This window comes from Lampris incognitus, chromosome 11 (assembly GCF_029633865.1).
Source record: "Lampris incognitus isolate fLamInc1 chromosome 11, fLamInc1.hap2, whole genome shotgun sequence".
Classification (NCBI taxonomy): Eukaryota; Metazoa; Chordata; class Actinopteri; order Lampriformes; family Lampridae; genus Lampris; species Lampris incognitus.
In genome coordinates this window covers 53,706,253-53,730,815 of record NC_079221.1, presented here as the reverse complement: position 1 = coordinate 53,730,815, position 24,563 = coordinate 53,706,253, and the positions used below count along the sequence as shown (strand labels likewise).

The following is a 24,563-nucleotide window of genomic DNA, read 5'->3' as shown; positions in this document are numbered from 1 at the left end:
CTTCTGTTTCAGCTCATGGTCAACAATATGTGCTCTGTGATGTCCCAGTCCATTTCTAATTGTGTTTTCCAGACCAACCTAGTCCTGCTGCTGCTGCTGCTGCTCTGAAGTATTAGCTTCCCTTCAGGACTTCTGCAGCTGCACTTCTCTTGTTTCCAACTCCAGCAAGGGCTTGTGGGTATATATGGTGAGCACATGCTGATGGGACTAGTTGGTCAGGGCTGTACTCATAGTGAGGCACTCTGGATAAACATGTCAGCTATGACACAAGTGTAAAAGCTCATCTCACTTTATTGTCATTACCGGGATGAACTCTCTACAGCGCAGGTTAGAGTCCCTATCTTGTTACTACTGCAGATTATAAACCCACATTACAGGCCTGCCTGCTGTGGGCTGGCCAGGATTTGTAAATTATTTAAAGGGGTTTTATTTCGGCTTTAGCTGGTGCCACAGTTTGTAAATTCATGACAAACCAACAAATACAAAACTGGATCATTTGACAAAAACTTTATTAACTTCTGAGCAGCAGACAAGCAGGAATACATTCAGCAACAGAAACCAACAGTAGAAGCAACAGATGAACTTAACCAAAGTGCCCCTCTCCCCAAACTCACCCCTACACACTTAACTACAACACACCTAAGCACGCACATGTTAGAAACTGCAAGGGGGCTTTTGTGTTCACATTCCTGCCTCATTTTTATTCATCTCTTTTTATAAACCCATGCATTTGAGGGAAGGTTGCTTCCAGCCAGTAGGGGGCGTTTCTCTAGCCGCTGCACTGTGTCCTCCTGAGCTCGGTGGACTGCCTGCGGCCATCATGGGCCACCAAGCAGGTGTAGAGGTCTCCTTCATCCCAGCTGGCTTTGCTGAGGGTCAGGATGCTGCTGCGGCTGTACCCAGTGCTGCTCCACACCTCTTGTCCCGTCAGGACGCCCGCCGTCACCTCCCTCCCATCCTTCTGCCAAGTCACCAGCGCTCCTTTTGGGGAGTAGCTGCTCAGCAGACAGGACAGCGTGGCCGAGCCCTTGGACAACTCCTCAGAAGAGGGGGGGAGCAGGGAGAGGGTGGGTTTGACTGAGACCCCCGCTGTAAAGAGAGACACAACTGAATACACCGACTTGCTGAACTATGTGTTACTGAGAGCACTGCAGCACCACCACTACTCACCAGGACCATGTTAATGCTACTGTGCTGTGTGAATAAGCACATGCAGCATCAGTGTGTCATGTTGTAGTCTTTGTTTCCATGTGTTTATGTGTGCAGTGTGTTTTCCATAATCTATTTGTACAGTAGTCTATGTGTGTTTCCTTTAATCTGCCGTCTCTACTGTACCTGCAGGACCACAGTTGAAAATGAGTGATGCTGCTAAACTGCCACATTTACACAAATGTGTATCAATGTGCCCCGTCTGTGTGTAACTAAAGGCAACAAACTAAACTAATACTCACAATTTACATGACTTTTTACAACCTTAACAGTAAATAAAGGATGACATAAACAATATGCCATAGGCTGTAAATCACCAGTTAAATATTCTGCAAGTTTACAATAAAATTAGTTTTAAAAGCAGTTTTCAGGTGTGCGTATATGAATGTGTGTGGCACATAAAGTGAATATGAATGAGCTCATTTCTCAGACTGCCAGTGATTTAGCAGATTATAAATGTGTAAGTTAAACACGGCTTTACATGGGACTGTACACTGTGTGCAGCCTCTATTCAACATGTTCAATGTGAGTAAAGCTCATTTAACCACCGTTGTACCTGCAGCTGATTTACACTGCTGCGGTGCAATCCTCATGCAACAATTTCTGCAGCTTTTACTGATACAAGACACCTTAAATATACACAGGTTAGAGACCAAACGTCGAATAAATAGCTCAGTTTTGAAGATTGTGATTTCAGTTTGTCTTGTAAGATTTCCAAACTGACAGCATTGTTCAGGCTTTAACCAATGGTCGACTAAAGCTGTAATGTCAAGTTATGTGACGATGCTACAGCATACTGATGTTGTTAGAATAACATGGACTACTTTACAATATTCAGCCACTGCCTTTCCACCCTGGAGTCCTGTTAAATGTCACGACTGACTCCAAATGAATCATTAAACAAATCAAAATCTAGTTTTGTTTTCCCAAACCAACACTCGACAAACGTAGCAACACGTTGTGAGAAGCAGCTAATGTAGAAAATGACTATGGACACACAAATGTACAAGAGAAATCACTTACATGAGACGATGACCTCAGTGCCGCCACCAAAAGTGATCCACAGTGATAGAGCCTGGTTAAGACGCCGTACAAAAACCTCCTTTCCACTTGACACACCTCGATGGCTGCTGCTCAACACGCTCACGTGCCGCAGCTCAGCCTTATTAGTGTATATGGCAGGAAGTTTTAGCTTTTAACCCCTCTGTTTTTACTCCAGCTCCACCACTTAGCCATTTCCTTATCAGAAACTGGATGACAACCAGCCTACTTATAATCCCACTGTACATCACAAGTATCCAGGCAAAATACCAAACTCATGATATCCACATTCTATTTTAATTATCCTGTCTATCAAAAAGTTATATTCTAAATGATATTTTAACTATCCTGTCTATCAAAAGTTATATTCTAAATGATATTTTAACTATCCTGTCTATCAAACGTTATATTCTAAATGATATTTTAACTATCCTGTCTATCAAAAGTTATATTCTAAATGATATTTTAACTATCCTGTCAATCAAAAGTTATATTCTAAATTAACTATCCTGTCTATCAAAAGTTATATTCTAAATTATATTTCAACTATCCTGTCTATCAAAAGTTATATTTAAATGATATTTTAAGTATCCTGTCTATCAAAAGTTATATTCTAGATGATATTTTAACTATCCTGTCTATCAAAAGTCATATTCTAAATGATATTTTAACTATCCTGTCTATCAAAAGTTATATTTTAAATGATATTTTAAGTATCCTGTCTATCAAAAGTTATATTCTAAATTATATTTTAACTATCCTGTCAATCAAAAGTTATATTTTAAATTAACTATCCTGTCTATCAAAAGTTATATTCTAAATTATATTTTAACTATCCTGTCTATCAAAAGCCATATTCTAAATTATATTTTAACTATCCTGTCTATCAAAAGTTATATTTTAAATTACATTTTAAGTATCCTGTCTATCAAAAGTTATATTCTAAATTATATTTTAACTATCCTGTCAATCAAAAGTTATATTCTAAATTAACTATCCTGTCTATCAAAAGTTATATTCCAAATTATATTTTAACTATCCTGTCTATCAAAAGTTATATTCTAAATGTTATTTTAACTATCCTCTCTGTTAAGTTATATTTTAAATGATATTTTAACTATCCTGTCTATCAAAAGTTATATTTTAAATTATATTTTAACTATCCTGTCTATCAAAAGTTATATTTTAAATTATATTTTAACTATCCTGTCTATCAAAAGTTATATTCTAAATTAACTATCCTGTCTATCAAAAGTTATATTCTAAATGATATTTTAACTATCCTGTCTATCAAAAGTTATATTCTAAATGATATTTTAACTATCCTGCCTATCAAAAGTTATATTTTAAATTATATTTTAAGTATCCTGTCTATCAAAAGTTATATTCTAAATGATATTTTAACTATCCTGTCTATCAAAAGTTACATTTTAAATGATATTTTAAGTATCCTGTCTATCAAAAGTTGTATTCTAAATTCTATGTTAACTATCCTGTCTATCAAAAGTTATATTCTAAATTATATTTTAACTATCCTGTCTATCAAAAGTTATATTCTAAATTAACTATCCTGTCTATCAAAAGTTATATTCTAAATTATATTTTAACTATCCTGTCTATCAAAAGTTATATTCTAAATGATATTTTTACTATCCTGTCTATCAAAAGTTATATTTTAAATGACATTTTAAGTATCCTGTCTATCAAAAGTTATATTCTAAATTATATTTTAACTATCCTGTCTATCAACAGTTATATTCTAAATTAACTATCCTGTCTATAAAATTTATATTCTAAATTATATTTTAACTATCCTGTCTATCAAAAGTTATATTCAAATTGATATTTTAACTATCCTGTCTATCAAAAGTTATATTTTAAATGATATTTTAAGTATCCTGTCTATCAAAAGTTATATTCTAAATTATCTTTTAACTATCCTGTCTATCAAAAGTTATATTCTAAATGATATTTTAACTATCCTGTCTATCAAAAGTTACATTTTAAATGATATTTTAAGTATCCTGTCTATCAAAAGTTGTATTCTAAATTCTATGTTAACTATCCTGTCTATCAAAAGTTATATTCTAAATTATATTTTAACTATCCTGTCTATCAAAAGTTATATTCTAAATTAACTATCCTGTCTATCAAAAGTTATATTCTAAATTATATTTTAACTATCCTGTCTATCAAAAGTTATATTCTAAATGATATTTTTACTATCCTGTCTATCAAAAGTTATATTTTAAATGACATTTTAAGTATCCTGTCTATCAAAAGTTATATTCTAAATTATATTTTAACTATCCTGTCTATCAACAGTTATATTCTAAATTAACTATCCTGTCTATAAAATTTATATTCTAAATTATATTTTAACTATCCTGTCTATCAAAAGTTATATTCAAATTGATATTTTAACTATCCTGTCTATCAAAAGTTATATTTTAAATGATATTTTAAGTATCCTGTCTATCAAAAGTTATATTCTAAATTATCTTTTAACTATCCTGTCTATCAACAGTTATATTCTAAATTAACTATCCTGTCTATCAAAATTTATATTCTAAATTAAGTATCCTGTCTATAAAAAGTTATATTCTAAATGATATTTTAACTAGTTAAAATGTAATTTTGCACATCAAAAATTCAAATCTTGACATCAAATTAAATCCTAACTACTGAGGATTACAACTTTCCCCCATTCATTTCAGTGAGAACTGGAATTTAAATTAGTGGGATATTAAGTAGTTTAAGTGCCAATCGTTGAAATATTTTTTTTTTTTGCAATATCAACATTTGGAACATAATTGTTGATATCAAAAACGAAATGTCTGACATCAACAACTGAACCTCTTATATCAACAACTGGTGTTTCAACTACTTAAAAGTGAATTATAACTACTTAAAATTCAATTTCTGATATGAAAATTGGATATTTTAACAAGTAAAAAAATGAATTGGTGATGATAATAAAGGACATTAAAAGCTGGAACAGCTTGCCATATTGTCCACCATGGACATCCTGTGGCCAAAATGTTGATCCAGTCTCCACAGGGATTTCTGTTTTCTTGGCCATTCAGACTTTTTATTTTTCCTTTGTCCGACTGCATGGTCCTCTGTAGTGTGCCCCCTGTAGGCAATAGATGTCCTGTGTGAATCCCTACACATCAACTGTTAATGCTGTGTAGAGTTCCCTGTGTTTTAACTGTGTCCTTTCAAGATGCATCTGTCATAAATGTCTGAAATGCCAAAGATGAAGATCAAAAAAGGTCCATAAATTGACACCACGTATGGAAGAAAAGGAACGGGTTCATATGGTGCTACTGACATGTCACCTGAGAACAGGACCTGTTCAAGTCTTGTTGGGGTCCTAAGCAGAATTTGATTTGCCCTCCTGGTGTCCAAGCAGCACTTTGTTAATCGTAGGACTTCACAGTCTAAGAGGCAGCTTAGTTGTCTTATACCTTAGGTGGTCCTGCCTACATGGCAGATGTTTGTACAGCCTTCTATTACTGTGTGGTTGCTCAGCCATGAACACAGATATCACTCTGACAGTAGGAAATCCCTGCGTCCTCAGCCTGGACTGCTGTGACAGTCATGGTGGAGTCACTCCCAGATCCGCCGGCGCTGAACCGAGAGGGACTTCCTGCCAGGAGAGTGGTCCCTGTGCCAGTCAAGGCTTTGCGGACTGTTCCTGGTTGTTGGTAGAACCAGGCTTGACATTGTTGGGTACGTTGAAGGTATATGGTGGGTTAGCCTACTTGTATATTTGTAGCTCATCTCCTGAATCAGTGGAGACACATTTCAGGCAGTCTGGTTAATGTGACAAGTCACTGTTTCATCTAGAAATGTCTTCTGATGGGTCCTGTTCAGCTGTTACAGACACCTTGTCTTTCATCAGAGGAAGGTCTTTGTGCAGGTCTTCATCACTGTGTGAGTGGTGAGACTTCATGTTGCTGACAGTAGTAAACTCCTGTGTCCTCTGTCTGGATGTTACTGATGGTGATTCTGAAATCATAACCGTTGCCACTGCTGCTGTAACCACCTGAAATAAAACCCCAATAGAAATTAGTAATGAATCTGGGAGCTTCTCCTGGTTTCTGATGATACCGGGCTAAGTCATTACCAATGGCTCCACTGGCTGATGGAGACAGGACCTCCTGTCTGGACTGAGACAGACTCTGGAGTCTGGGTCAGTAAAGTGTCTCCTTTACACCCTGAAACAAAACACATGGAGCTTTTACTATTATTTTATTCATAAATCATATCAGTCATGTTTATTATGTCACATGGGAGGACAGTGAAATAAAGACATAAAATAAACAACTCATGTGCTATGCAGCATTGTTGAACGACAACAACACAGTGGATGCAAAGGACAGCTAACTTAGTTGTCTCAGTAGGGTACCAAATGGGACAGCTATGCCACCAGCTGAATAAAGAAGCCCATAGCAGTATAGTAATAAGAAATAAAACACAATCAATAGTGATACTATGGCAGGATGAGGAAAAACACAGCAGACAAAGGCGAGTTTGATGTTTATTCCTCAACTCCAAAAACCAACTGCAGCAGGAACAACCCTGCACCAGAGAGCCCGGGAACGTAAACCACGCCCACGCAGCCCCCCTCGAACACCCAGAAGGGATTCCTGGATAGAAAATTAGTGTCTCACTGGAGGCTTAAGCAGCCTGCCATAACGGCTGCGCCGTCCCTCAGCCGAAACAGTAGGTGAAACACAGTCCAAAGCCGGCTGAGAAGCAGAACGCTGAACCCGTGAAGATACTGCCGGGGTCCTGGAAGGAGGACGACCCCGACGGGGAACCTGGGCCGGAAACACAACTTCGCCTGCCACCCTGTGCGCGGGTTTAAGCCTATCAAGCGTGACACAGTCCCTACGCCCACCCATATCCAGCACAAAACCCTTAGGACCCGTCTCAAGAACCCGAAATGGGCCATCGTATGGGGGTTGGAGGGGCGAGCGGTGAGCATCATGCCGTACAAAACAAAACGAGCCGACATGAGCTCCGCAGGCACGAACGACCGCGGAAAACAGTGGTGAACGGGGCCTGGAACCCGAGTGCTGTTGGACAAAAAAGGATAAACGGCCGGACGGGGTCGAGGAGCGGAACTCCCAGGCAAAAATTCCCCAGGGACGCGGAGCGGCTGACCGAGCACCAGTTCAGCGGGGGAAGCGTCGAGGTCCTCCTTGGGAGCCGAGCGCAACCCGAGCAAAACCCAAGGTAAACGATCCACCCAGTTACCATCCGAGAGCGCAGCGCACAGAGCTGCCTTGAGCGACCGGTGAAAAAGTTCACACAAGCCGTTAGCCTGAGGGTGGTACGTGGTAGTGCGGTGTACCTGCACACCCAAGGATCGCGCAAGTGCCGAACAGAGCTCTGACACGAACTGGGGGCCCCTGTCTGAGGTGATATCTGACGGAGTGCCGAAACGGGCGACCCAGGAGGAAAGAAAAGCGCGTGCAACATTCGGGGATGTTGTGGAGGACAGAGGGACAACCTCTGGCCACCTGGTGGTCTGATCTACCATTGTGAGCAGGTGCGTAAAACCTGTGAAGAAGGTAGAGGGCCCACCAGGTCCACATGCACGTGGTCGAAACGTCTGGCCGGGATCGGAAATGGTTCGAGGGGCGATTTAGTGTGCTGGTGGACCTTAGCGCGCTGGCACGCTACACATGCAGCTGCCCACCCCTTGATGTCCTCGCGGAGGCCAGGTCAAACGAACTTGGAACCGACCAACTTCACCGACGCCCGAACTCCAGGGTGCGAGAGGGAGTGAATCGAATCGAAAACTCGACGGTGCCAGGCCACTGGAACAACGGGGCGGGGACGGCCGGTGGAGACAACGCAGAGGAGGGGAGGACTGCCTTCCTGCATCACAGCGTCCTCTAGCTTGAGACCGGTACGCGTTGACCTAAGGGCAAGGACTTCCGGGTCGCTGGGCTGTCGGCAGCCATAGCGGAGAAATCCACACCGAGGTGCACAGGACACACAAGCACACGCGACAGACAATCAGCAACAGGGTTGGACTTCCCGGCCACATGCTGAATGTCCGTTGTGAACTCGGAGATTGCCGCTAGGTGGCGCTGCTGACGAGCAGACCACGGCTCAGTCACCTTGGACATGGCGAAAGTCAGCGGCTTATGATCCACATAAGCCGTGAATGGGCGACCCTCCAGCAGGAAGCGGAAATGCCGGGTTGCAAGGTGCAGTGCCAGCAACTCCCGGTCAAAAACGCTGTACTTGCGCTCGCTGTCTCGCAGTTTGCGGCTAAAAAATGCGAGTGGCTACCACGCATTCGCCACGCGCTGTTCAACCACAGCCCCCACGGCTATGTCAGACGCATCGGTTGTTAAAGCTATGGACGCCGTGGGTGTGGGATGGGCGAGGAGGGCAGCGTTAGCCAGGGCGCACTTAGCTCCGTCAAAGGCCTGGACCCGTTCGGGAGTCCAGTCGACTGGGTCGTTAGCCTTCTTAAGCCGCAGGGCTTCGTAAAGTGGCTGAAGGAGGTGGGCAGCGCGAGGGAGGAAACGGTTATAGAAATTCACCATGCCCAAGAATTCCTGCAATGCCTTAACAGAGACTGGGCGGGGAAATTCCGCCACCGCTTGCACCTTAGAAGGCAACGGGACCGCGCCTTGCGGCGAAATGCGGTGACCCAAGAAGTCAATCACCGGCAGTCCAAACTGACACTTGGCCGGGTTGACTATCAGGCCGTGTTCGTCCAGGCGACGGAAAACCTGTTTCAGGTGCGCCAGGTGCTCTTCAGCTGACGGACTGGCCACTAATATATCGTCGAGATAAACGAACACGAAGGCAAGGTCACGCAACACCGAGTCCATCAGCCTCTGAAAGGTTTGCGCTGCCCCCTTCAAGCCAAAAGGCATGCGCATGAACTCAAAAAGCCCAAACGGGGTGATCACTGCGGTCTTGGGCACGTCCTCTGCGCGCACAGGAACCTGATGATAGCCGCGCACCAGGTCCACCTTAGAGAAAGTAGTGGTACCTGCCAGGCGTATGGAAAAGTCCTGAATGTGTGGGATGTTCAGGCGGCGAAAGTCGCCGCAAGGCCGCCACGACCCATCCGCCTTGGGCACCGTGTGAAGCGGCGAGGCCCACGGGCTGTTGGAACGCCCCACTATACCCAGACGCTCCATGATGGCGAACTCCTCCTTAGCTGGAGCCCGTTTTATCGCGTCGAGGCGCCGCGCGCGCGCAAAAACTGGCGGTCCCAGAGTGGGAATGAAATGTTCTACCCCGTGTTTAGTAACCGCGGTGGAAAAGGCAGGTGTAGTCACCGATGGAGAATCCGCCAGCAAACGTTGAAAAACATCCCCTAATGCTAAAAAGTTAGCGTGTGTTAACGGCCCGGCTCCCCCTGTCTCGCACGGAAAAGTGGCGAAAGACACAGCATCAATTAAACGGCGGTTTGCAGCATCAACCAGCAGACCATTAGCACACAGAAAATCCGCGCCGATAATAGGAACAGTAATGGCGGCGACTACAAAGTCCCACTCAAAATGGCGCCCGTGGAAACAAACAGTCACCAACCTTGTGCCAAACGTCGCAATGGACGAACCGTTAGCTGCACTCAACAGTGGGCCGCCGCCTTCGGCCGACCTGTCTGTCTTAGCAGGAGGGAGTAGGCTCTTTTGCGAGCCTGAGTCCACCAGAAACCGTCTTCCTGACATCGTGTCCTTAATGAAGAGCAGCTCACTACGTCCGCCAGCGTCCACAGCTGCTACTGAGCGCTGCCCGGGAGTTTCCCGCCGCCTCAAACGTGCACGGAGGGACGCAGCGCCTCGCCTTGCCGCCGAACCGCCGGTGGAAGAAACAGAGGCCGCTCCCGCGCCGTCTCCGGGCAGTCACTCCAGCCACCACTGCCGGGTCCGCGTCCTCCGACGCCGGCTGCAGAGGCTCCGATGCTACACTCTAGACAGAGAACCGTCTGGTAGCCAGCAGGACCCGATCGGCCTCCTCAGCGAAACCTCGGCAGTCACCAGCAGCCAGACACGGGGAGTTAGCCAAAGCCGCGCGCACAGGAGACGGAAGCTGGCGCAGGAAAACGTGCGGGAAAAGGAATCCACCTTCGTCTGAGCCTAGCAGCGACAGCATATTGTCCATGAGATCCACAGCCGTCCCGTCGCCCAAACCGGATGGGGAAAGGATTCTATCTGCCCTCACTGCGGCAGATAGGCTGTACCTCCGGAGCAGAAGATGTTTGCATGGCCCGGCGTGTGGACTGCTGGTCCAGCGCAGCGACGACCAAATAGTATCTGGAGTCGTCCGCGGAGGTTCCACACAGGTGGAACAGCGCCTCGACATGCTGGAACCACGAAGCCGGGTCGCTCTGCCAGAACTCTGGGAGCTTCACAGCCGCGGCGAGAACGGCCGGCTGTGAGAGTTGGGGCGGCGTGGCCGAAGTGGATTCACACTCCTCTTCTGCTCCAAACATGTTCAATTCGGGGTCACCAATGTGGCAGGATGGGGAAAAACACAGCGGACGAAGGCGAGTTTGATGTTTATTCCTCAACTCCAAAACCCAACCGCAGCAGGAACAACCCTGCACCAGCAAGCCCGGGAACGTAAACCACGCCCCCAGCTAACAGTCCTGCTGGGTGAGAGGCATAGCCCCTAGTGTCCGCCACAATACTAATATTACTCATGACAGGAACATTTGTACATTATTATTAGGGGTCCAAGCAGCGAAGCTGCTGGAACCCTATTGTATTTGCTAGGATTATTATTATTTTTCTCCGCTAAAAGTGTGTGAGGCTCAGCAACCATAAGTCCTAGACCAACCAACTTTGGTACGTGGATTCCTATGGCCCCCCACTACTCAGGCACCACAAATCACCTATGTCAGCCAGATGGTGGCGCTATAACAAAGGGTCATGCGTAATGCCCACACCATAAGTCAGATCAACACAAAACTGCACAGACCTATGCATCTGAATGTGCTCTACAACTTTGTTATTGGGACCACATATGTCAGCCATATAGTTTGCCCGCCATTTTGACTTGTATTAGTTTGGGCGCGGTTTCTCAGCTAAATGTGTCTGAGGCTCAGCAACCATAAGTCCTAGACCAACCAAATTTGGTAGGTGGATTCATACGGTCCCCCCTACTCTGGCACTACAAATCACCCATGTCAGCCAGATGGTGGCGCTATAACAAAGGGTCGTGCTTCAAAGGCCATAACTCCCACAGCATAAGTCAGATCAACACAAAACTTAATCGACCCATGCATCTCAACGTGCTCAACAACTTTACTATTGGGACCACCTATGTCAGTCATATAGTTTGCCCGCTATTTTGACTTATTTGGTGTGGAAGCGCTGCAGCTCTACATACCACCCGCCAGGACACCTGGGTATAACGACATACTTTTTCTTTTTACGGCAGTCGGCTAGGACGCAAGAAATCAGACACCGTCTGGTCCAGTTTTGGAAACTCTGGCACATGTTTCTGAAGCAATGGAAGTGTTACGACATTTTAAAAAATTACGGTAATCGTCTAGGACACAGGCGACCCAAGTAATCCGACATCTCAAAAACCGCTTGATCAAAAAATCTGAAATTTGGCATACTTATACTTGGACCCATTTGGCTACATTGCCTAAAGTGCTGATTGGCTGGATTACCAAAATGGCTGCCAAACAGCCAATCAAAATTCAGCAGCTAATATCTGCTAGTGTGAACGGCCAATCTTCATGAAACTTGATAGGCTTATTATTTGTGGCACATAGAAGCCATGTACCAAATATGAAACAGATCGGACACATGGCGGCTGCAATACTGCTTGGACCCCATTAATCGCCGCTTGCGGCTATATTATTATTATTATTATAATTATTATTGCTGTTATTATTATTATTATTATTGTTTGTTGTCATTATTATTGTTATATTATTGTCATTAATATTATTGTGATTTTTATTATTATATTATTATCATTATTATTGTTGTTGTTATTATTGTTATTATCATTGTTGTTATAGAGCTTACCATATGTCCCAGCTGGCAGATCAGTCACTGTGAAACAGAGGGAGGTTTTTGTACGGCTCTCTATCACCGTGTGAACACAGCCTGACTATTGATACTGTGGAGACTCTGACAGTAGTAAACTGCTGTATACTCAGCTTGGTCTCCACCGATGGTCAGGGTGAAGTCAGTCCCAGACCCACTGCCACTAAACCTCGATGGAGTTCCAACATCTTGACCCCTTTAGTGAACGAAACTCCTCACCATATCCAAAACTCCATTGATTTCGAGGACAAGGTCCAAGGCGTAAAACTGGAACCGGATGAAACCATGGTATCCTACGACGTGACCTCGTTATTCACCTGCATCCCAACCATGGAGGCTTTGGAAACTGTGAGGCAACTTTTGCTATGTGACAACACCTCCACAATAGGACCAACCTCAGCCCAGACCAGATTTTCCAACTACTGGACCTTTGCCTGAACACTACATATTTCCAATTCAGGGGCCAGTTTTATAGACAGAGACACGGCTGTGCAATGGGCTCACCGGTATCTCCCATTGTAGCCAACTTATATATGGAAGAGGTAGAACACAGGGCCCTGAACTTCTTCAGAGGAACACCTCCGAGCCACTGGTTCAGATATGTGGACGACACATGGGTCAAAATCCAAACATAAGAGGTGTAAGCGTTTACCAAACACATCAACTCAGTGGACAAGAACATTAAGTTTACAAGGGAAGACGTAAAGAACAACAGTTTGCACTTCTTGGACTGTGACATCCACATTGGGGAAGACAGGAGCCTCCACATTGGGGTTTACAGGAAACCTACACACACAGACCAATATCTACTTTTCGACTCACACCACCCTCTGGAACACAGAGCTGATAATGTGCCCAGCAGCACTCAGGCCCAACGGGAAGAACACAAACACCTGAGGGGAGCTTTAAAAACCTGCAGCTGCCCCAGTTGGACCTTTGTGAAAACTGCAACACGTTCCAGAAAGACCAACCAGGTGAGCAATGAGGAGAAGAGGAACAGAAGGAATAACATAGTCATCCCGTATGTTTCTGGGGTCTCCGAGAAACTCAGGAGAATGTTTAACAAACACCGCATCCCGGTATACTTCAAACCCAGCAACCCACTCCGACAAACTGTTTCATCCCAAAGACCGTGTACCACACAACCGGAAAAGCAGTCTCGTGTATGCTGTACAATGTAATGAGGACTGCACTGACCTATACATAGGAGAAACCAAACAACCACTACACAAATGGATGGACCAACACAGAAGGCCAAACTCCTCAAGACAAGACTCAGCAGTCTATCTACACCTAAAGGAGAAGACACACTCCTTCCAGGACAGCAACGTACACATTTTGGACAGGGAAGATAGATGGTTTGAAAGAGGGGTGAAGGAAGCCATCTATGGGAAACTGGAAAAACCATCCCTCAACAGAGAAGGAGGTCTGCCACACCACCTACCTCCCACTTACAATGCCGTCCTTTCATCTCTACCCAGGAGACTCAAGAAGCCTAGCCTCCAAGAACAACAGTCGCTCACTAACGGCTCCAATGACTCATGACCACTGAATGGAGCACTAACGAAGTCAAAACTAACACCTCCAACGACCGTCGCTGCTTAACATCGGATCACAAAGAGCCATTGACATCAATAGCTCTGATAACGACTCCAAAGAGGATAAATATCTGAGTTTCATCACCAGCCAGTCAGACTAGCTTGGTCTAGTCAGAAAGGCACGAACTGATGAAGCCTCTTGGATGAGAGGCGAAACGTCTTCACGGATATGTGCCAAATCCAGCTGCACTCAATTCAATTCCTTTGGACAACCAAGACCTGGATGAATGAGAACATTCACAGACTTCCTGTAGTGTGGTATTCTAACACAGGTAAGAAGGTTTTGTCTGCATCATTGTGAGGATGTTTTGGGGACGTTGTTGAGGTAGCAGATTATATAATTTTATTTTATGAACCATTACCACAATATTTCATAATAAAGGAATAACATTCTCACTGCAACATTCAAAAATGTTTGAGGATGTTATTGAGGCTGAGATGATGGAACATTTCCTATAACATGTTCCTGTCATGTGATATAATAACAAGGTCTCGGTCAAGGTCACATTTATTTTTAGAGCATCTCAACACCAAGCCAGGTTTGTGCCAAAGAGCTTTACAACCATCAGAATTGAGCAACAGTTATCATAAAACATAAGTACATACGTACACACATGCATCGTCATCATCATCATCGGCGGTCACTCGAAGCGAGTATGACTGTCCTCTCAATTGGTTTGTCTACTTGTGGGTCTTCAGATGGTTGTAGAGGCAGATCTGCGATTCACATACTTTGGTGCAGTGTGGACAGGGGAAAGTGGTGGTGGTCGTTGGTGGTGGTGGTTGAGTCTTGTTCTCTGTCTCCTTGTGGTGCTGTGGTTTTTTCTCTGCAGCACAGTGGAGCTCCATTTCATGACATGCAGCTACCTCCTGCACGGATTTCTGCCAGGAGCATCTATCCAGTGCAATGTCTTCCCATGTGCTCGGTGTGATGGTGAATTTCTTCAGACTGGGCTTGATATTGTCCTTGAAACGTTTTTTTCTTTTGCCTGCAGGGAGCTCACTGACCTTCCTTCAGCTGGGGTACAGGATCTCTTTGGGGAGACGTGTGTTGGACATGCGGATGACACGGCCTGTCCATCAGAGTTGGTGCTGCATTATTGTGGTGGTGATGCTAGTCATGTTGGCTTCTTCCAGAACACTGATGTTGGTGCGTCTGTCCTTCCAGCTGATCCTCAGCATCTTTCATAAGGATCTTTGGCGGTATTGTTCCAGGACTCTCAGGTGCCTGCTGTAGGTGGTCCATGACTCTGCTTCATACAGCAGGGTGGGGGGAACCACCCCTCTGTAGACCAGGAGTTTTGTTTGGGCCTTTAGGTCTCGGTCTTCAAAGACTCTTACTGAGTCTGGCATAAGCACCACTGACACAACTCAGGAGATGTTTGACCTCAGACTCGTTGTCAGTTTATGAGGAGAGAAGGCTGCCGAAGTAGGAGAAGTGATCGTCTTCAATAAACACATACATACGTATCTCTGTTAAAAGAGTTGTGAGTACACATTTTAATGCGAGCACAAAAACATATACTACACTATGCACTTATGTGTTCCGGATGTGCTGGAAAGTCCGAAATTTCAACTTCTTACTGGAAAAATGGGGTCGTCTGGTCCTTTAAGTTGAAGTGTGAAACTCAGAGCGTTTCTTTTCAGTCTGTAGGTCACCAAGATGCAGTTATTAGAGCTCAGCAAGGCTGTATAGCATAATAGTACACAGTATTATTCACAATGTCTTCTCTTAAATACATATAATTTTGATTTTCAACATTGAATGGTCTCAAACTTTATGAAAAATAAAAACAGTGTGTTAAATGGCCAAACACACGTTTGAAATATTAATTTACAACACAGCTGATACATTTCTTTGGTAATGGGCCAGTTTACATTGCCAAATATTACTGACATAATGCCAGCCATATTAACGTCAGTCTCTTGTGGGTGTCCATATTTGTCCCCTGTTATTTCCAGTCTGGCCACTGGGAGGTGCAGCACTTCTTTTTGTGACCAACCAGCTAGCATTTCTGACGTCAGACATCAAGTGGAACACAAATTAACTGTTTCAACACAGTTTAGGAACAAAAAAGTACCATGATGCAACAGCACGTGTGTCCATGCCCCTGTCTTAGACTTAAACTGACTTAGACTTAGACTGTCTTAGACTTAGACTGAAATGGATGATCCGCAGTGACGACCCCTAACAGGAGCAGCCGAAAATAGTAGCAGTAGTATTAGTAGCAGTAGCAGTAGTAGTAGTAGTAGTAGTAGTAGTAGTAGCAGTAGTAGTAGTAGCAGCAGTAGCAGTAGTAGTAGTAGTAGTAGTAGTAGCAGTAGCAGTAGTAGTAGTAGCAGCAGTAGTAGTAGTACTAGCAGTAGTAGTAGTAGTACTAGCAGTAGTAGTAGTAGCAGTAGTAGTAGCAGTAGAAGTAGTAGTAGTAGTAGTAGTAGCAGTAGTAGTAGTAGTAGTAGTAGTAGACTGTAGCTTCAGTTAGCACCCAGTCTTGTTCTCGCCTGTTTGTTTCTTATTGGTGCACAGATCTTCTCAGACAATACTTGATTTGGGATTAAGTTCATCTCTGGACACAACAATCAGGAATGTTAGACAATAGCAACTGATTTCAGGGAGATTATTTGTATATGTGGCGCCATCCTGTGCTTTACCTGTGCCCCCGTCCAGAGGGTTACTGGTTGTGTCAGGGAGGGTATCCAGCGTGAATTTTGTCAAATCGTTTTGCTGATAAAAAAAAAGCAAAATAAATAATAATAATAATAATAATAATAATGATGACGATGATAATAATAATAAAACATTTTATCAGTGGGCACCTTACAGAACACAGTAAAAAACAAGCAGCACTGTATCAGACAGCAGAGCATCAAAACAAAGCAGGTAGACAATAAGAAGTTAACACAACAGATAAGTATAACATCATCATCTGCACCAAACTCAATGAAGCGTGGATCAGACTGAATATGCCAGTTTGAAAAGGTGCGTTTTGAGATGAGATTTGAAGGTTGAAAGGGAGTCAGTCTTGTGACTGTCTTGTGGGAGAGAGGTCCATAGGCGGGGGGCAGAATGACTGAAGGCTCTAGACCCCATGGTAGTCAGGCGGGCCAAAGGTGCAGTGAGTTAGAGAGCAGAAGAGGATCTGAGAGTGTGGGAGGGCGTGTGGATATGAAGGAGTTCAGAAAGATACGAAGGAGCTAGGTTATTAAGGGTCTTAAAGGTGAGGACAAGACCAGACCGGATCTGTCAAGGCCTGGGTTAACAACGGCCTCCATTGATGCTGCGCCCAGTTTCCATCAGTACGATGGAAACTGTAAAATCCACTGTGGTGACCCCTGAGAAACAGGAAACAAGCTGAAAGACAAACAAGAAGATCTGCATATGTAGGGGAGCTTGTATTTGGACATAAATGAAAAACCCTGAGAGAAGTTTTTTTTTTCTTCCAGTTTCATCATGAACTGGATTTGTGTTCGAGTGTGTGAACGGTATAATCTGAATATCATGAAATCAAAGCATGACAATTTCACATAACTTCTCAAGGTGTTACGAAGTGTTATAGAGTGTTCTTAATCCAAGATCATTTCTTCTTCATCTAACTTGGCATTAGTCACAGAAGGTGGTGGTGACTACTGTAATAAGTGGCTGGAGCACACACAAGACGGTGTGTCCTCACAGGACATGATATACACATCTGCTACTAACAGCAGTCTCACCAGGAAGCTCATTTGCATAGAGAGGACACTTCTTATTTGAAGGACATGCTTCAGTGCTCATGAAACCTTTATAACTCTGCAAGTCCAAAGCAAAGCCACCAACACTTGTTCATTGTGACAGCAAAGGTAAAAACCATGTGTTGGAGCAGCATTTTCATCCTGACATGTGCTGCCTTTATTCAAGGTAAGACCGGCAGAGATGATTCACTGTCTTCCTTCTTTTCCTCATCTCAACTTTTCCTCCCCTGAAAGAACTTTCTCTGATCTCACCAGTTTGTGTTTCCCCACCTGCACATTGTTTCTACCAAGTCCCTGTTTGTGTTTTACACTGTTGAGTTTCAGTTAAAACAACACCTGAAAAAAGGAATTCTATGTGTTTATGTGATGTAATGAGTAACACATCTGTCCTTTCACAGAGATTTCCAGATGTACATGTGAGAGAATGAAGGCCTTCACTTTCAGTCTGTTTGTGTGTTTCTGTTTTCAGGATCAAGCAGTCAGGTCGCTGTGACTCAGACTCCTTCAATGAAAGCTGCCAATGTTGGAGAATCAGTCAGTCTGGCATGCAAACTGAGTCAAACTGCTTCTACTGCTTGTGCTGGTGGAAAGAGAACCTGTTTCTCCTGGTACCAACAGAAACCTGGAGAAACTCCTAAACTCCTCATTTATAACGCAAACACTCTTCAGTCAGGAACTCCATCGAGGTTTAGTGGCAGTGGGTCTGGGACTGACTTCACCCTGACCATCAGTGGAGTCCAGGCTGAGGATACAGCAGTTTACTACTGTCAGAGTCTCCACGATATCAATAGTCAGCGGGTGTTCACACGGTGATAGAGAGCCGTACAAAAACCTCCCTCTGTTTCACAGTGACTGATCTGCCAGCTGGGACATACGGTAAGCTCTATAACAACAACATCACCATTAATAACAATAATGATAATAACAATAATAATAATAACAAAAATATAATTGTAGTAATATGTTGTTCTTGGTCGTCTTCTAATATATGGTATTAGTTGCATTGTCTTTTTTCTATTCTATTATTGTTATCGTATTACTGGTTTCATACTAATGCACAAATAAAAAAAATATTAAATATTCTTTTCAAATTTGTCAGCTTTGTCAGTGTTTCTCTTTTGTTGTCCTCACATCTGTATACATCCTATGATCACACAAAAAGTACGATATCAATAAAATGGAAAGTAAATCCTACATGACATGAAAGTGTGAGATTTACTTTGAACAATTACTGAATCCCCCAACCTCTGAAACCAGAGTTTAGCCTCCTCAGAAAATGGACAAAATAAATGTGGTCATCCATTGATAAAAGTCGGTGCTTCACACAATATGTTTAGAAAACTGCTGATTTCAGAGTTTTCAGTCACGTTGCCTTGTTGTTTGAGAGCAATGTAAAGAATTATGATTTTAACCAAATATAACCTGATGCACCAACATGTTTAATGATGTGTTCACCTACATGGTGCAATAATTAAATCAAATGATCATTAATGGTGTGATTATTACCTTCTTTAAAAAAATTAACATAAAACTGCCACAAGTATGTAAGTAAGAATTTGCTGCTTAAAATATTTTAGTTGGTTTTGTGTACAAAATAATCTCCTATTGACATGTCGAGTGGATTTTTTTCTATCAAGTTATATATTTATTTAGTGTTAATTATAAAAAGTATAATCAAACTCAAAATTAAAATCATTCCTTGAAAAGTTATAAATTAGAATATATTTTGTTCAGTTTTGAAAACAGAAGTTTTACTTAACAACATTGAGAATTTGCTGCCCAAATATCTTTTCAAAATATCATCGTGACATTTATTTAAAGTTTAATAAAAGCAGTCATATTTTAGAATGACCGAATTTTTCTTTTTCTTTTGGTTTTTATCATTTGTCTATGTTGTGTCCAATTTTAACATTTCTGGTGTTAAAACTATTTGGTTGTATGTGTAGTGAGAAAGAGTCTCAATCCCAAGGGAAATGTTTTTTGGAGGAAATAGAAAACACTGGAAATAATTAACAATACCAATAATAATAATAATAATAATAATAATAATAATAATAATAATAATAATAATAACAATAACAATAATAATAATAATAATAATAATAATAATAATAATAATAATAATAATAATGGGGGTATGGGGTACCGGTTGCTACAAGCCATCCGGTCCTTGTATAACCAAAGTGAGAGCTGTGTCTGCATTCTCGGCACAAAGTCAAACACGTTTTCAGTGGGTGTCGGACTCCGCCAAGGTTGTCCCTTGTCTCCGATTCTGTTTGTGATATTCATGGACAGGATCTCAAGGCGCAGCCAAGGTGAGGAGTGTGTCCGTTTTAGAAACCTCAGAATTGCGTCTCTGCTCTTAGCAGATGATGTGGTTTTGTTGGCTTCATCAGAACGTGACCTCCAGCGAGCACTGGGGCGGTTTGCAGCGGAGTGTGAAATGGCCGGGATGAGAGTCAGCACCTCCAAGTCTGAGGCCATGGTCCTCTACCGGAAAATGGTGGATTGCTCCCTCCGGGTTGTGGATGAGTTGTTGCCTCAAGTGAAAGGGTTCAAGTATCTCGGGGTCTTGTTCACGAATGAGGGTAGGACGGAGCGGAAGATTGACAGGCGGATTGATGCAGCATTAGCAGTAATGTGGACGTCGTACCGAATCGTTTTGGTGAAGAAGGAGCTGAGCCGGAAGGCAAAGCTCTCAATTTACCAGTCAATCTTCGTTCTAACCCTCACCTATGGTCATGAGCTGAAATGAGTTTCCTCCGTAGGGTGTCTGGGCTCAGCCTTAGAGATAGGGTGAGGAGCTCGGACATCCGGAGGGAGCTCAGAGTAGAGCCGCTGCTCCTTCGCGTCGAAATGAGCCAGTGGAGGTGGTTCAGCCATCTGATTAGGATGCCTCCTGGGTGCCTTCCTTTGGAGGTTTACTGGGTACGGCCAACTGGGAGGAGATCCCGGGTTAGACCCAGAACTCGCTGGAGGGACTACATGTCCAATCTGGCCTGGGAACGCCTTGGAAACCCCAGGAGGAGCTGGAGGGCGTTGCTGGTGAGAGAGACGTCTGGAGTGTACTGTACTTCAGATGAGTTCACTGACCACACATCTTCAGCCAAACACAGGAGGAATGGTCAGTGAGCTCAGCAGCTGTAGTGTTGGTCTGAAAGAAAACCTGTGTACACACAGCTCTTCATGACACATGCTTGAGTGCCACTGTCGTACGATCTGAATCTCCAGCTATATAATAACCTCCTCCCTCCCTCCCGACCCATTTCCCCAGTCTCACATGATCCTCTTCCCCTTCCTCAGCTGTTGAGGGCCAACCAGGGCCTGATGAGGTCTGGCCCCGTGATCAGCCATTAGAGGAAAGTGAGGAAGAGGAGGAGTCCGCTGTACAGAGGAGGACCCTCCCTGGGCTCCAACAACCTACCTTGAGAAAGGTAGAGGATTTACGAAGAGACTAATTCTAAAACCAGATGCTAACCATCAGCACAACATATGGACCAAGCGAGACAACAGCTGGGATGAGAGTAAAGAACAAAAGAAGATGAACATCGCAAGTTCGATGCTTAAAGCAGCCAATATGTCAACACCGTGTCATCATTACGAGATTAGATCTTATCCAGCACAAAAGACATGGAATTGTTATTATTGTGTTTTTTCTCATTATTGTTGTTGTTAATAAATATAGTAGTGGCAGTGTTGGTGGTGGTAATAGTAATCACAGTAGAACTAGTAGTAACAGACCTAAAGATGTGATTATTATCACAGTCTATTTTCTTTATTAGTGGGAGTAGTGGTCACAGCAGTAGTTATAATGGTAGTGTCTCTCGTAGGAGCAGTGATAGCTGTGTTTGTAGTACTTAGCTTTAATAGTACTAATAATTAGTAATAATAGTGGAAGTATAAGCACTGTGAGTATTACTTTTACTACAAGTTGTTAATGTTATTGTTGGTTTACTGTCAACCAGAGCGTGCTTAACTGTGTGTTTGTCTCCCTCTAGTGGTAGCCATCTATGACTACATGGCTGATCAGGAGGACGAGTTGCTCTTCCAAGAGGAGCCATTATCTGTCTAATCAAGAAAAACGAGGATGGCTGGTATGAAGGTGTGATGAACGCCACCACAGGCCTGTTTCCAGGAAGCTACGTTGAGGCCATCATGCACTACGCTGACTAAGGGGGAGGGGGGGTGTCTTTCTGTCTCCAGCTCACTTTTCACTTTATCTTCCTTTTTCTGGAGTTTCCACTTTTCTGTCCTCACGCTGTCGACTGCTCTTTTTCTCCTCCTCTCTTTCATTACCGTCACGTCTCTTTCTCACTTTGTGCCTTGCTGTCTCGGTCTTCACCCGCTCCCAGACTCACCTTGACCCCTCATCTTTGCTTGTGACCCTCCCAGACTGGTGTAAAACAACCAAAAGTATCTGTATTTCATGGGGATGCACTTGTCATCACAGCCTTGACTAGAAGTGTTGCCTCTCTTGTCCTGCGGGGACCAAAAAGAAGAAGGTCTGTGTTAGTTAGTAGTGAGAAGTAGAGAAAAGGCTGGTGGATATGAGGCCTGCCAGTGTTGCGTTAGCCAAGCCATCATTACACAAGTCATAGTATTTGTATTGTTTCCCCCAACCATCGTTTATCAGTTAGATTATTTTTTTGCTGGAGGTGTTACTGAATCATCAGTAGGACACCTTCCTACCAAACTTCCAAGCCCTACGCCTCTGCTGCTGGTCATCCTTGGTAAACATCTTGAGGTCATCAATGTAGAACAGATGGGTCAGTTTGCCTTTCTGTGATTTGTACCCATAGCTGCTGTTGTTCAGTAGACTGCTGAGTGTTGCTAGTGCAAGGCAAAAGAGCAGTGGTGATAGTGAGTCCCCTTGGAAGATTCCACTTCTGATGTTGATCGGTCTCGATGTTAACGACCCCTCTGCATGATGGAGATTCAGGGTGGTCTTCCAGGTCTTCATGCTCTCCGTGATGAATTTGACAGTTGTTGGGCAGCCTCTGTGGATCTTGAGGCTCTACTCTATCCAGGAGTGTGGCATGCTGTCAAATGCCTTCCTGTAGTCAATCCAAGCTGCTGACAAGTTCTTTTCCTTCGATTTGACCTCTTGCAATATGGCTTTATTGAGGAGTAGCTAATATTATTATTATTATTATTATTATTATTATTACTATTAGTATTAGTATTGCTGTTATTATTATTATTATTATTGTAATTGTTATTATTATTATTAGTAGTAGTAGTAGTAGTAGTATTGCTGTTATTATTATTATTATTGTAATTGTTATTATTATTATTATTATTAGTAGTAGTAGTATTGCTGTTATTATTATTATTGTAATTGTTATTATTATTATTATTAGTATTAGTATTGCTGTTATTGTAATTATTTTTATAATTATTATTATTATTAGTAGTATTGCTGTTATTATTATTATTATTATTATGAGAAAAAGCGATGCTTGTAAGACCAACGTTGACTAGTTCTTTTTTTTCGATTTGACCTCTTGCTATATGGCTTTATTGATGAGTAGCTATACTTCATCTTCGTCTTCTTGTTCTTCTTCTTATTATTATTATTATGGACTGTGGGAGGAAACCGGAGCCTCCAGAGGAAACCCATGCAGACACGGGGAGAACATGCAAACTCCACACAGAGGACGACCCGGGACGACCCACCAAGGTTGGACTACCCCGGGGCTCGAACCCAGGACCTTTTTGCTGTGAGGCGACCGTGCTAACCACTGCGACACCGTGCCGCCTGTTATTGTTATTGACATTGTTATGATTGGTATTATTGTTGTTGTTGTTGTTGTTGCCATATAAACCGACTTACGGCAAGTTGCAGATTTTTTCTTTATATTTTTCTCAGGTTTTGCAGTAATGACCAAACAGCAGCAGGATAAACGGTTTGGATGATCGATGGGTGGATAGATGATGGATGGATGGGTGGATGTGTAGCCGGGTGGTAAATCTGTTAAATATGTTAAATGATTTTCCACTTAAATTTAGTATAGTTTAACTGTTAATATATGTAATTGTTACCCTGTCAAGCCACGTAAAATGTCATTTGATGTATTTAAATTGCGAAGCAGATTGTGAGTGTATTTTTATAGTTTTGGTGGTCATTGCATGTTTTGACCAGTAAGTGGCAGTGTTGCGGACTTTTATTGTAACTCCGTGCAAGTCGTCCAAGTGCATCTTGGGTACTCTTTCTGGAAGTTATCCAAGTGCATCTTGGGTATTCTTTCTTTTTTTTCTTGTGTGAAGCACCTGAAGATTGCGGTGTGACAGTGCTCTGACTCCGTAGTAAGTAAGGGTAAATATCTTGTGAAATATACCTGTAACATTATTCCAAACAATATTGTATGTCGGTAATTTGACAAGATGGTTTGATTTAGACGCCACTGGAGTTGATGTTCGGTGATTTTGGGCGCGAGCCGTCGACCACTGTTCGCCATTGCAGGCATGACAAGTTAATGTTGGCGTGCATAAAGCCACACCATGCCATTGTATTTGGGCAGTAAGGGAAATGTAAAGGTTTTATATGCATTTTAATTCTGTTTAAAGGTAACTGACAGAGTGAGAAGTTGCGCGATCTTCAGGAAGTTCCACATGTCTTTGTTAAACCCTGTTTTACATACATAGTCCACTGCCGTATTTTGCACCGTATGTTGTATTTTGTATTTATTATTTTCCTTTTAAAATCTTTTCTGTTAAACTTGCCACATCTGTGAACATTTATGAGCTGTTTGCTCGAAAGACACAGGAATTTAGGCACTCAGTAAAACGATCTGCATTCGAAGGTTCAAACAATAAAATTAAAGCTACAAGAACCCCGGAAGTAATTGTGTCCTGTGTGGTATCTAATTCCACGGGCTACATAATTTTGGTACCAGGAGTGGGGTGTAGCTAAAACATTTTTTTAAATTGGCAA

At 42.9% G+C, this 24,563-nt stretch overlaps 1 protein-coding gene across 1 annotated transcript; it reads right to left on the bottom strand.

Annotated features, from left to right (window-relative positions):
* Positions 1-496: 496 nt before the first annotated feature.
* On the bottom strand, positions 497-6,208 carry LOC130120422 (immunoglobulin lambda-1 light chain-like). The gene is made up of 5 exons (XM_056288956.1): positions 6,137-6,208; positions 6,018-6,039; positions 5,799-5,950; positions 2,233-2,287; positions 497-1,089 (listed from the first exon to the last, which is right to left on the bottom strand). The coding sequence occupies exons 1-5, from the start codon at positions 6,206-6,208 to the stop codon at positions 770-772; spliced, it is 621 nt and encodes a 206-aa protein (XP_056144931.1). The 3' UTR covers positions 497-769.
* Positions 6,209-24,563: the final 18,355 nt, after the last annotated feature.

Bases quoted from the DNA above. Each gene is read 5' to 3' on its own strand.
- LOC130120422 (XM_056288956.1), bottom strand. From the start codon at position 6,208: ATGAAGTCTCACCACTCACACAGTGATGAAGACCTGCACAAAGACCTT. The intron at 5,951-6,017 runs GTAGGCTAACCC...ACCAACAACCAG, and splicing joins GATGAGCTACAAATATACAA to GAACAGTCCGCAAAGCCTTG. The intron at 2,288-5,798 runs ATCTGTGTTCAT...CGGCGTCTTAAC, and splicing joins TTTCCTACTGTCAGAGTGAT to CAGGCTCTATCACTGTGGAT.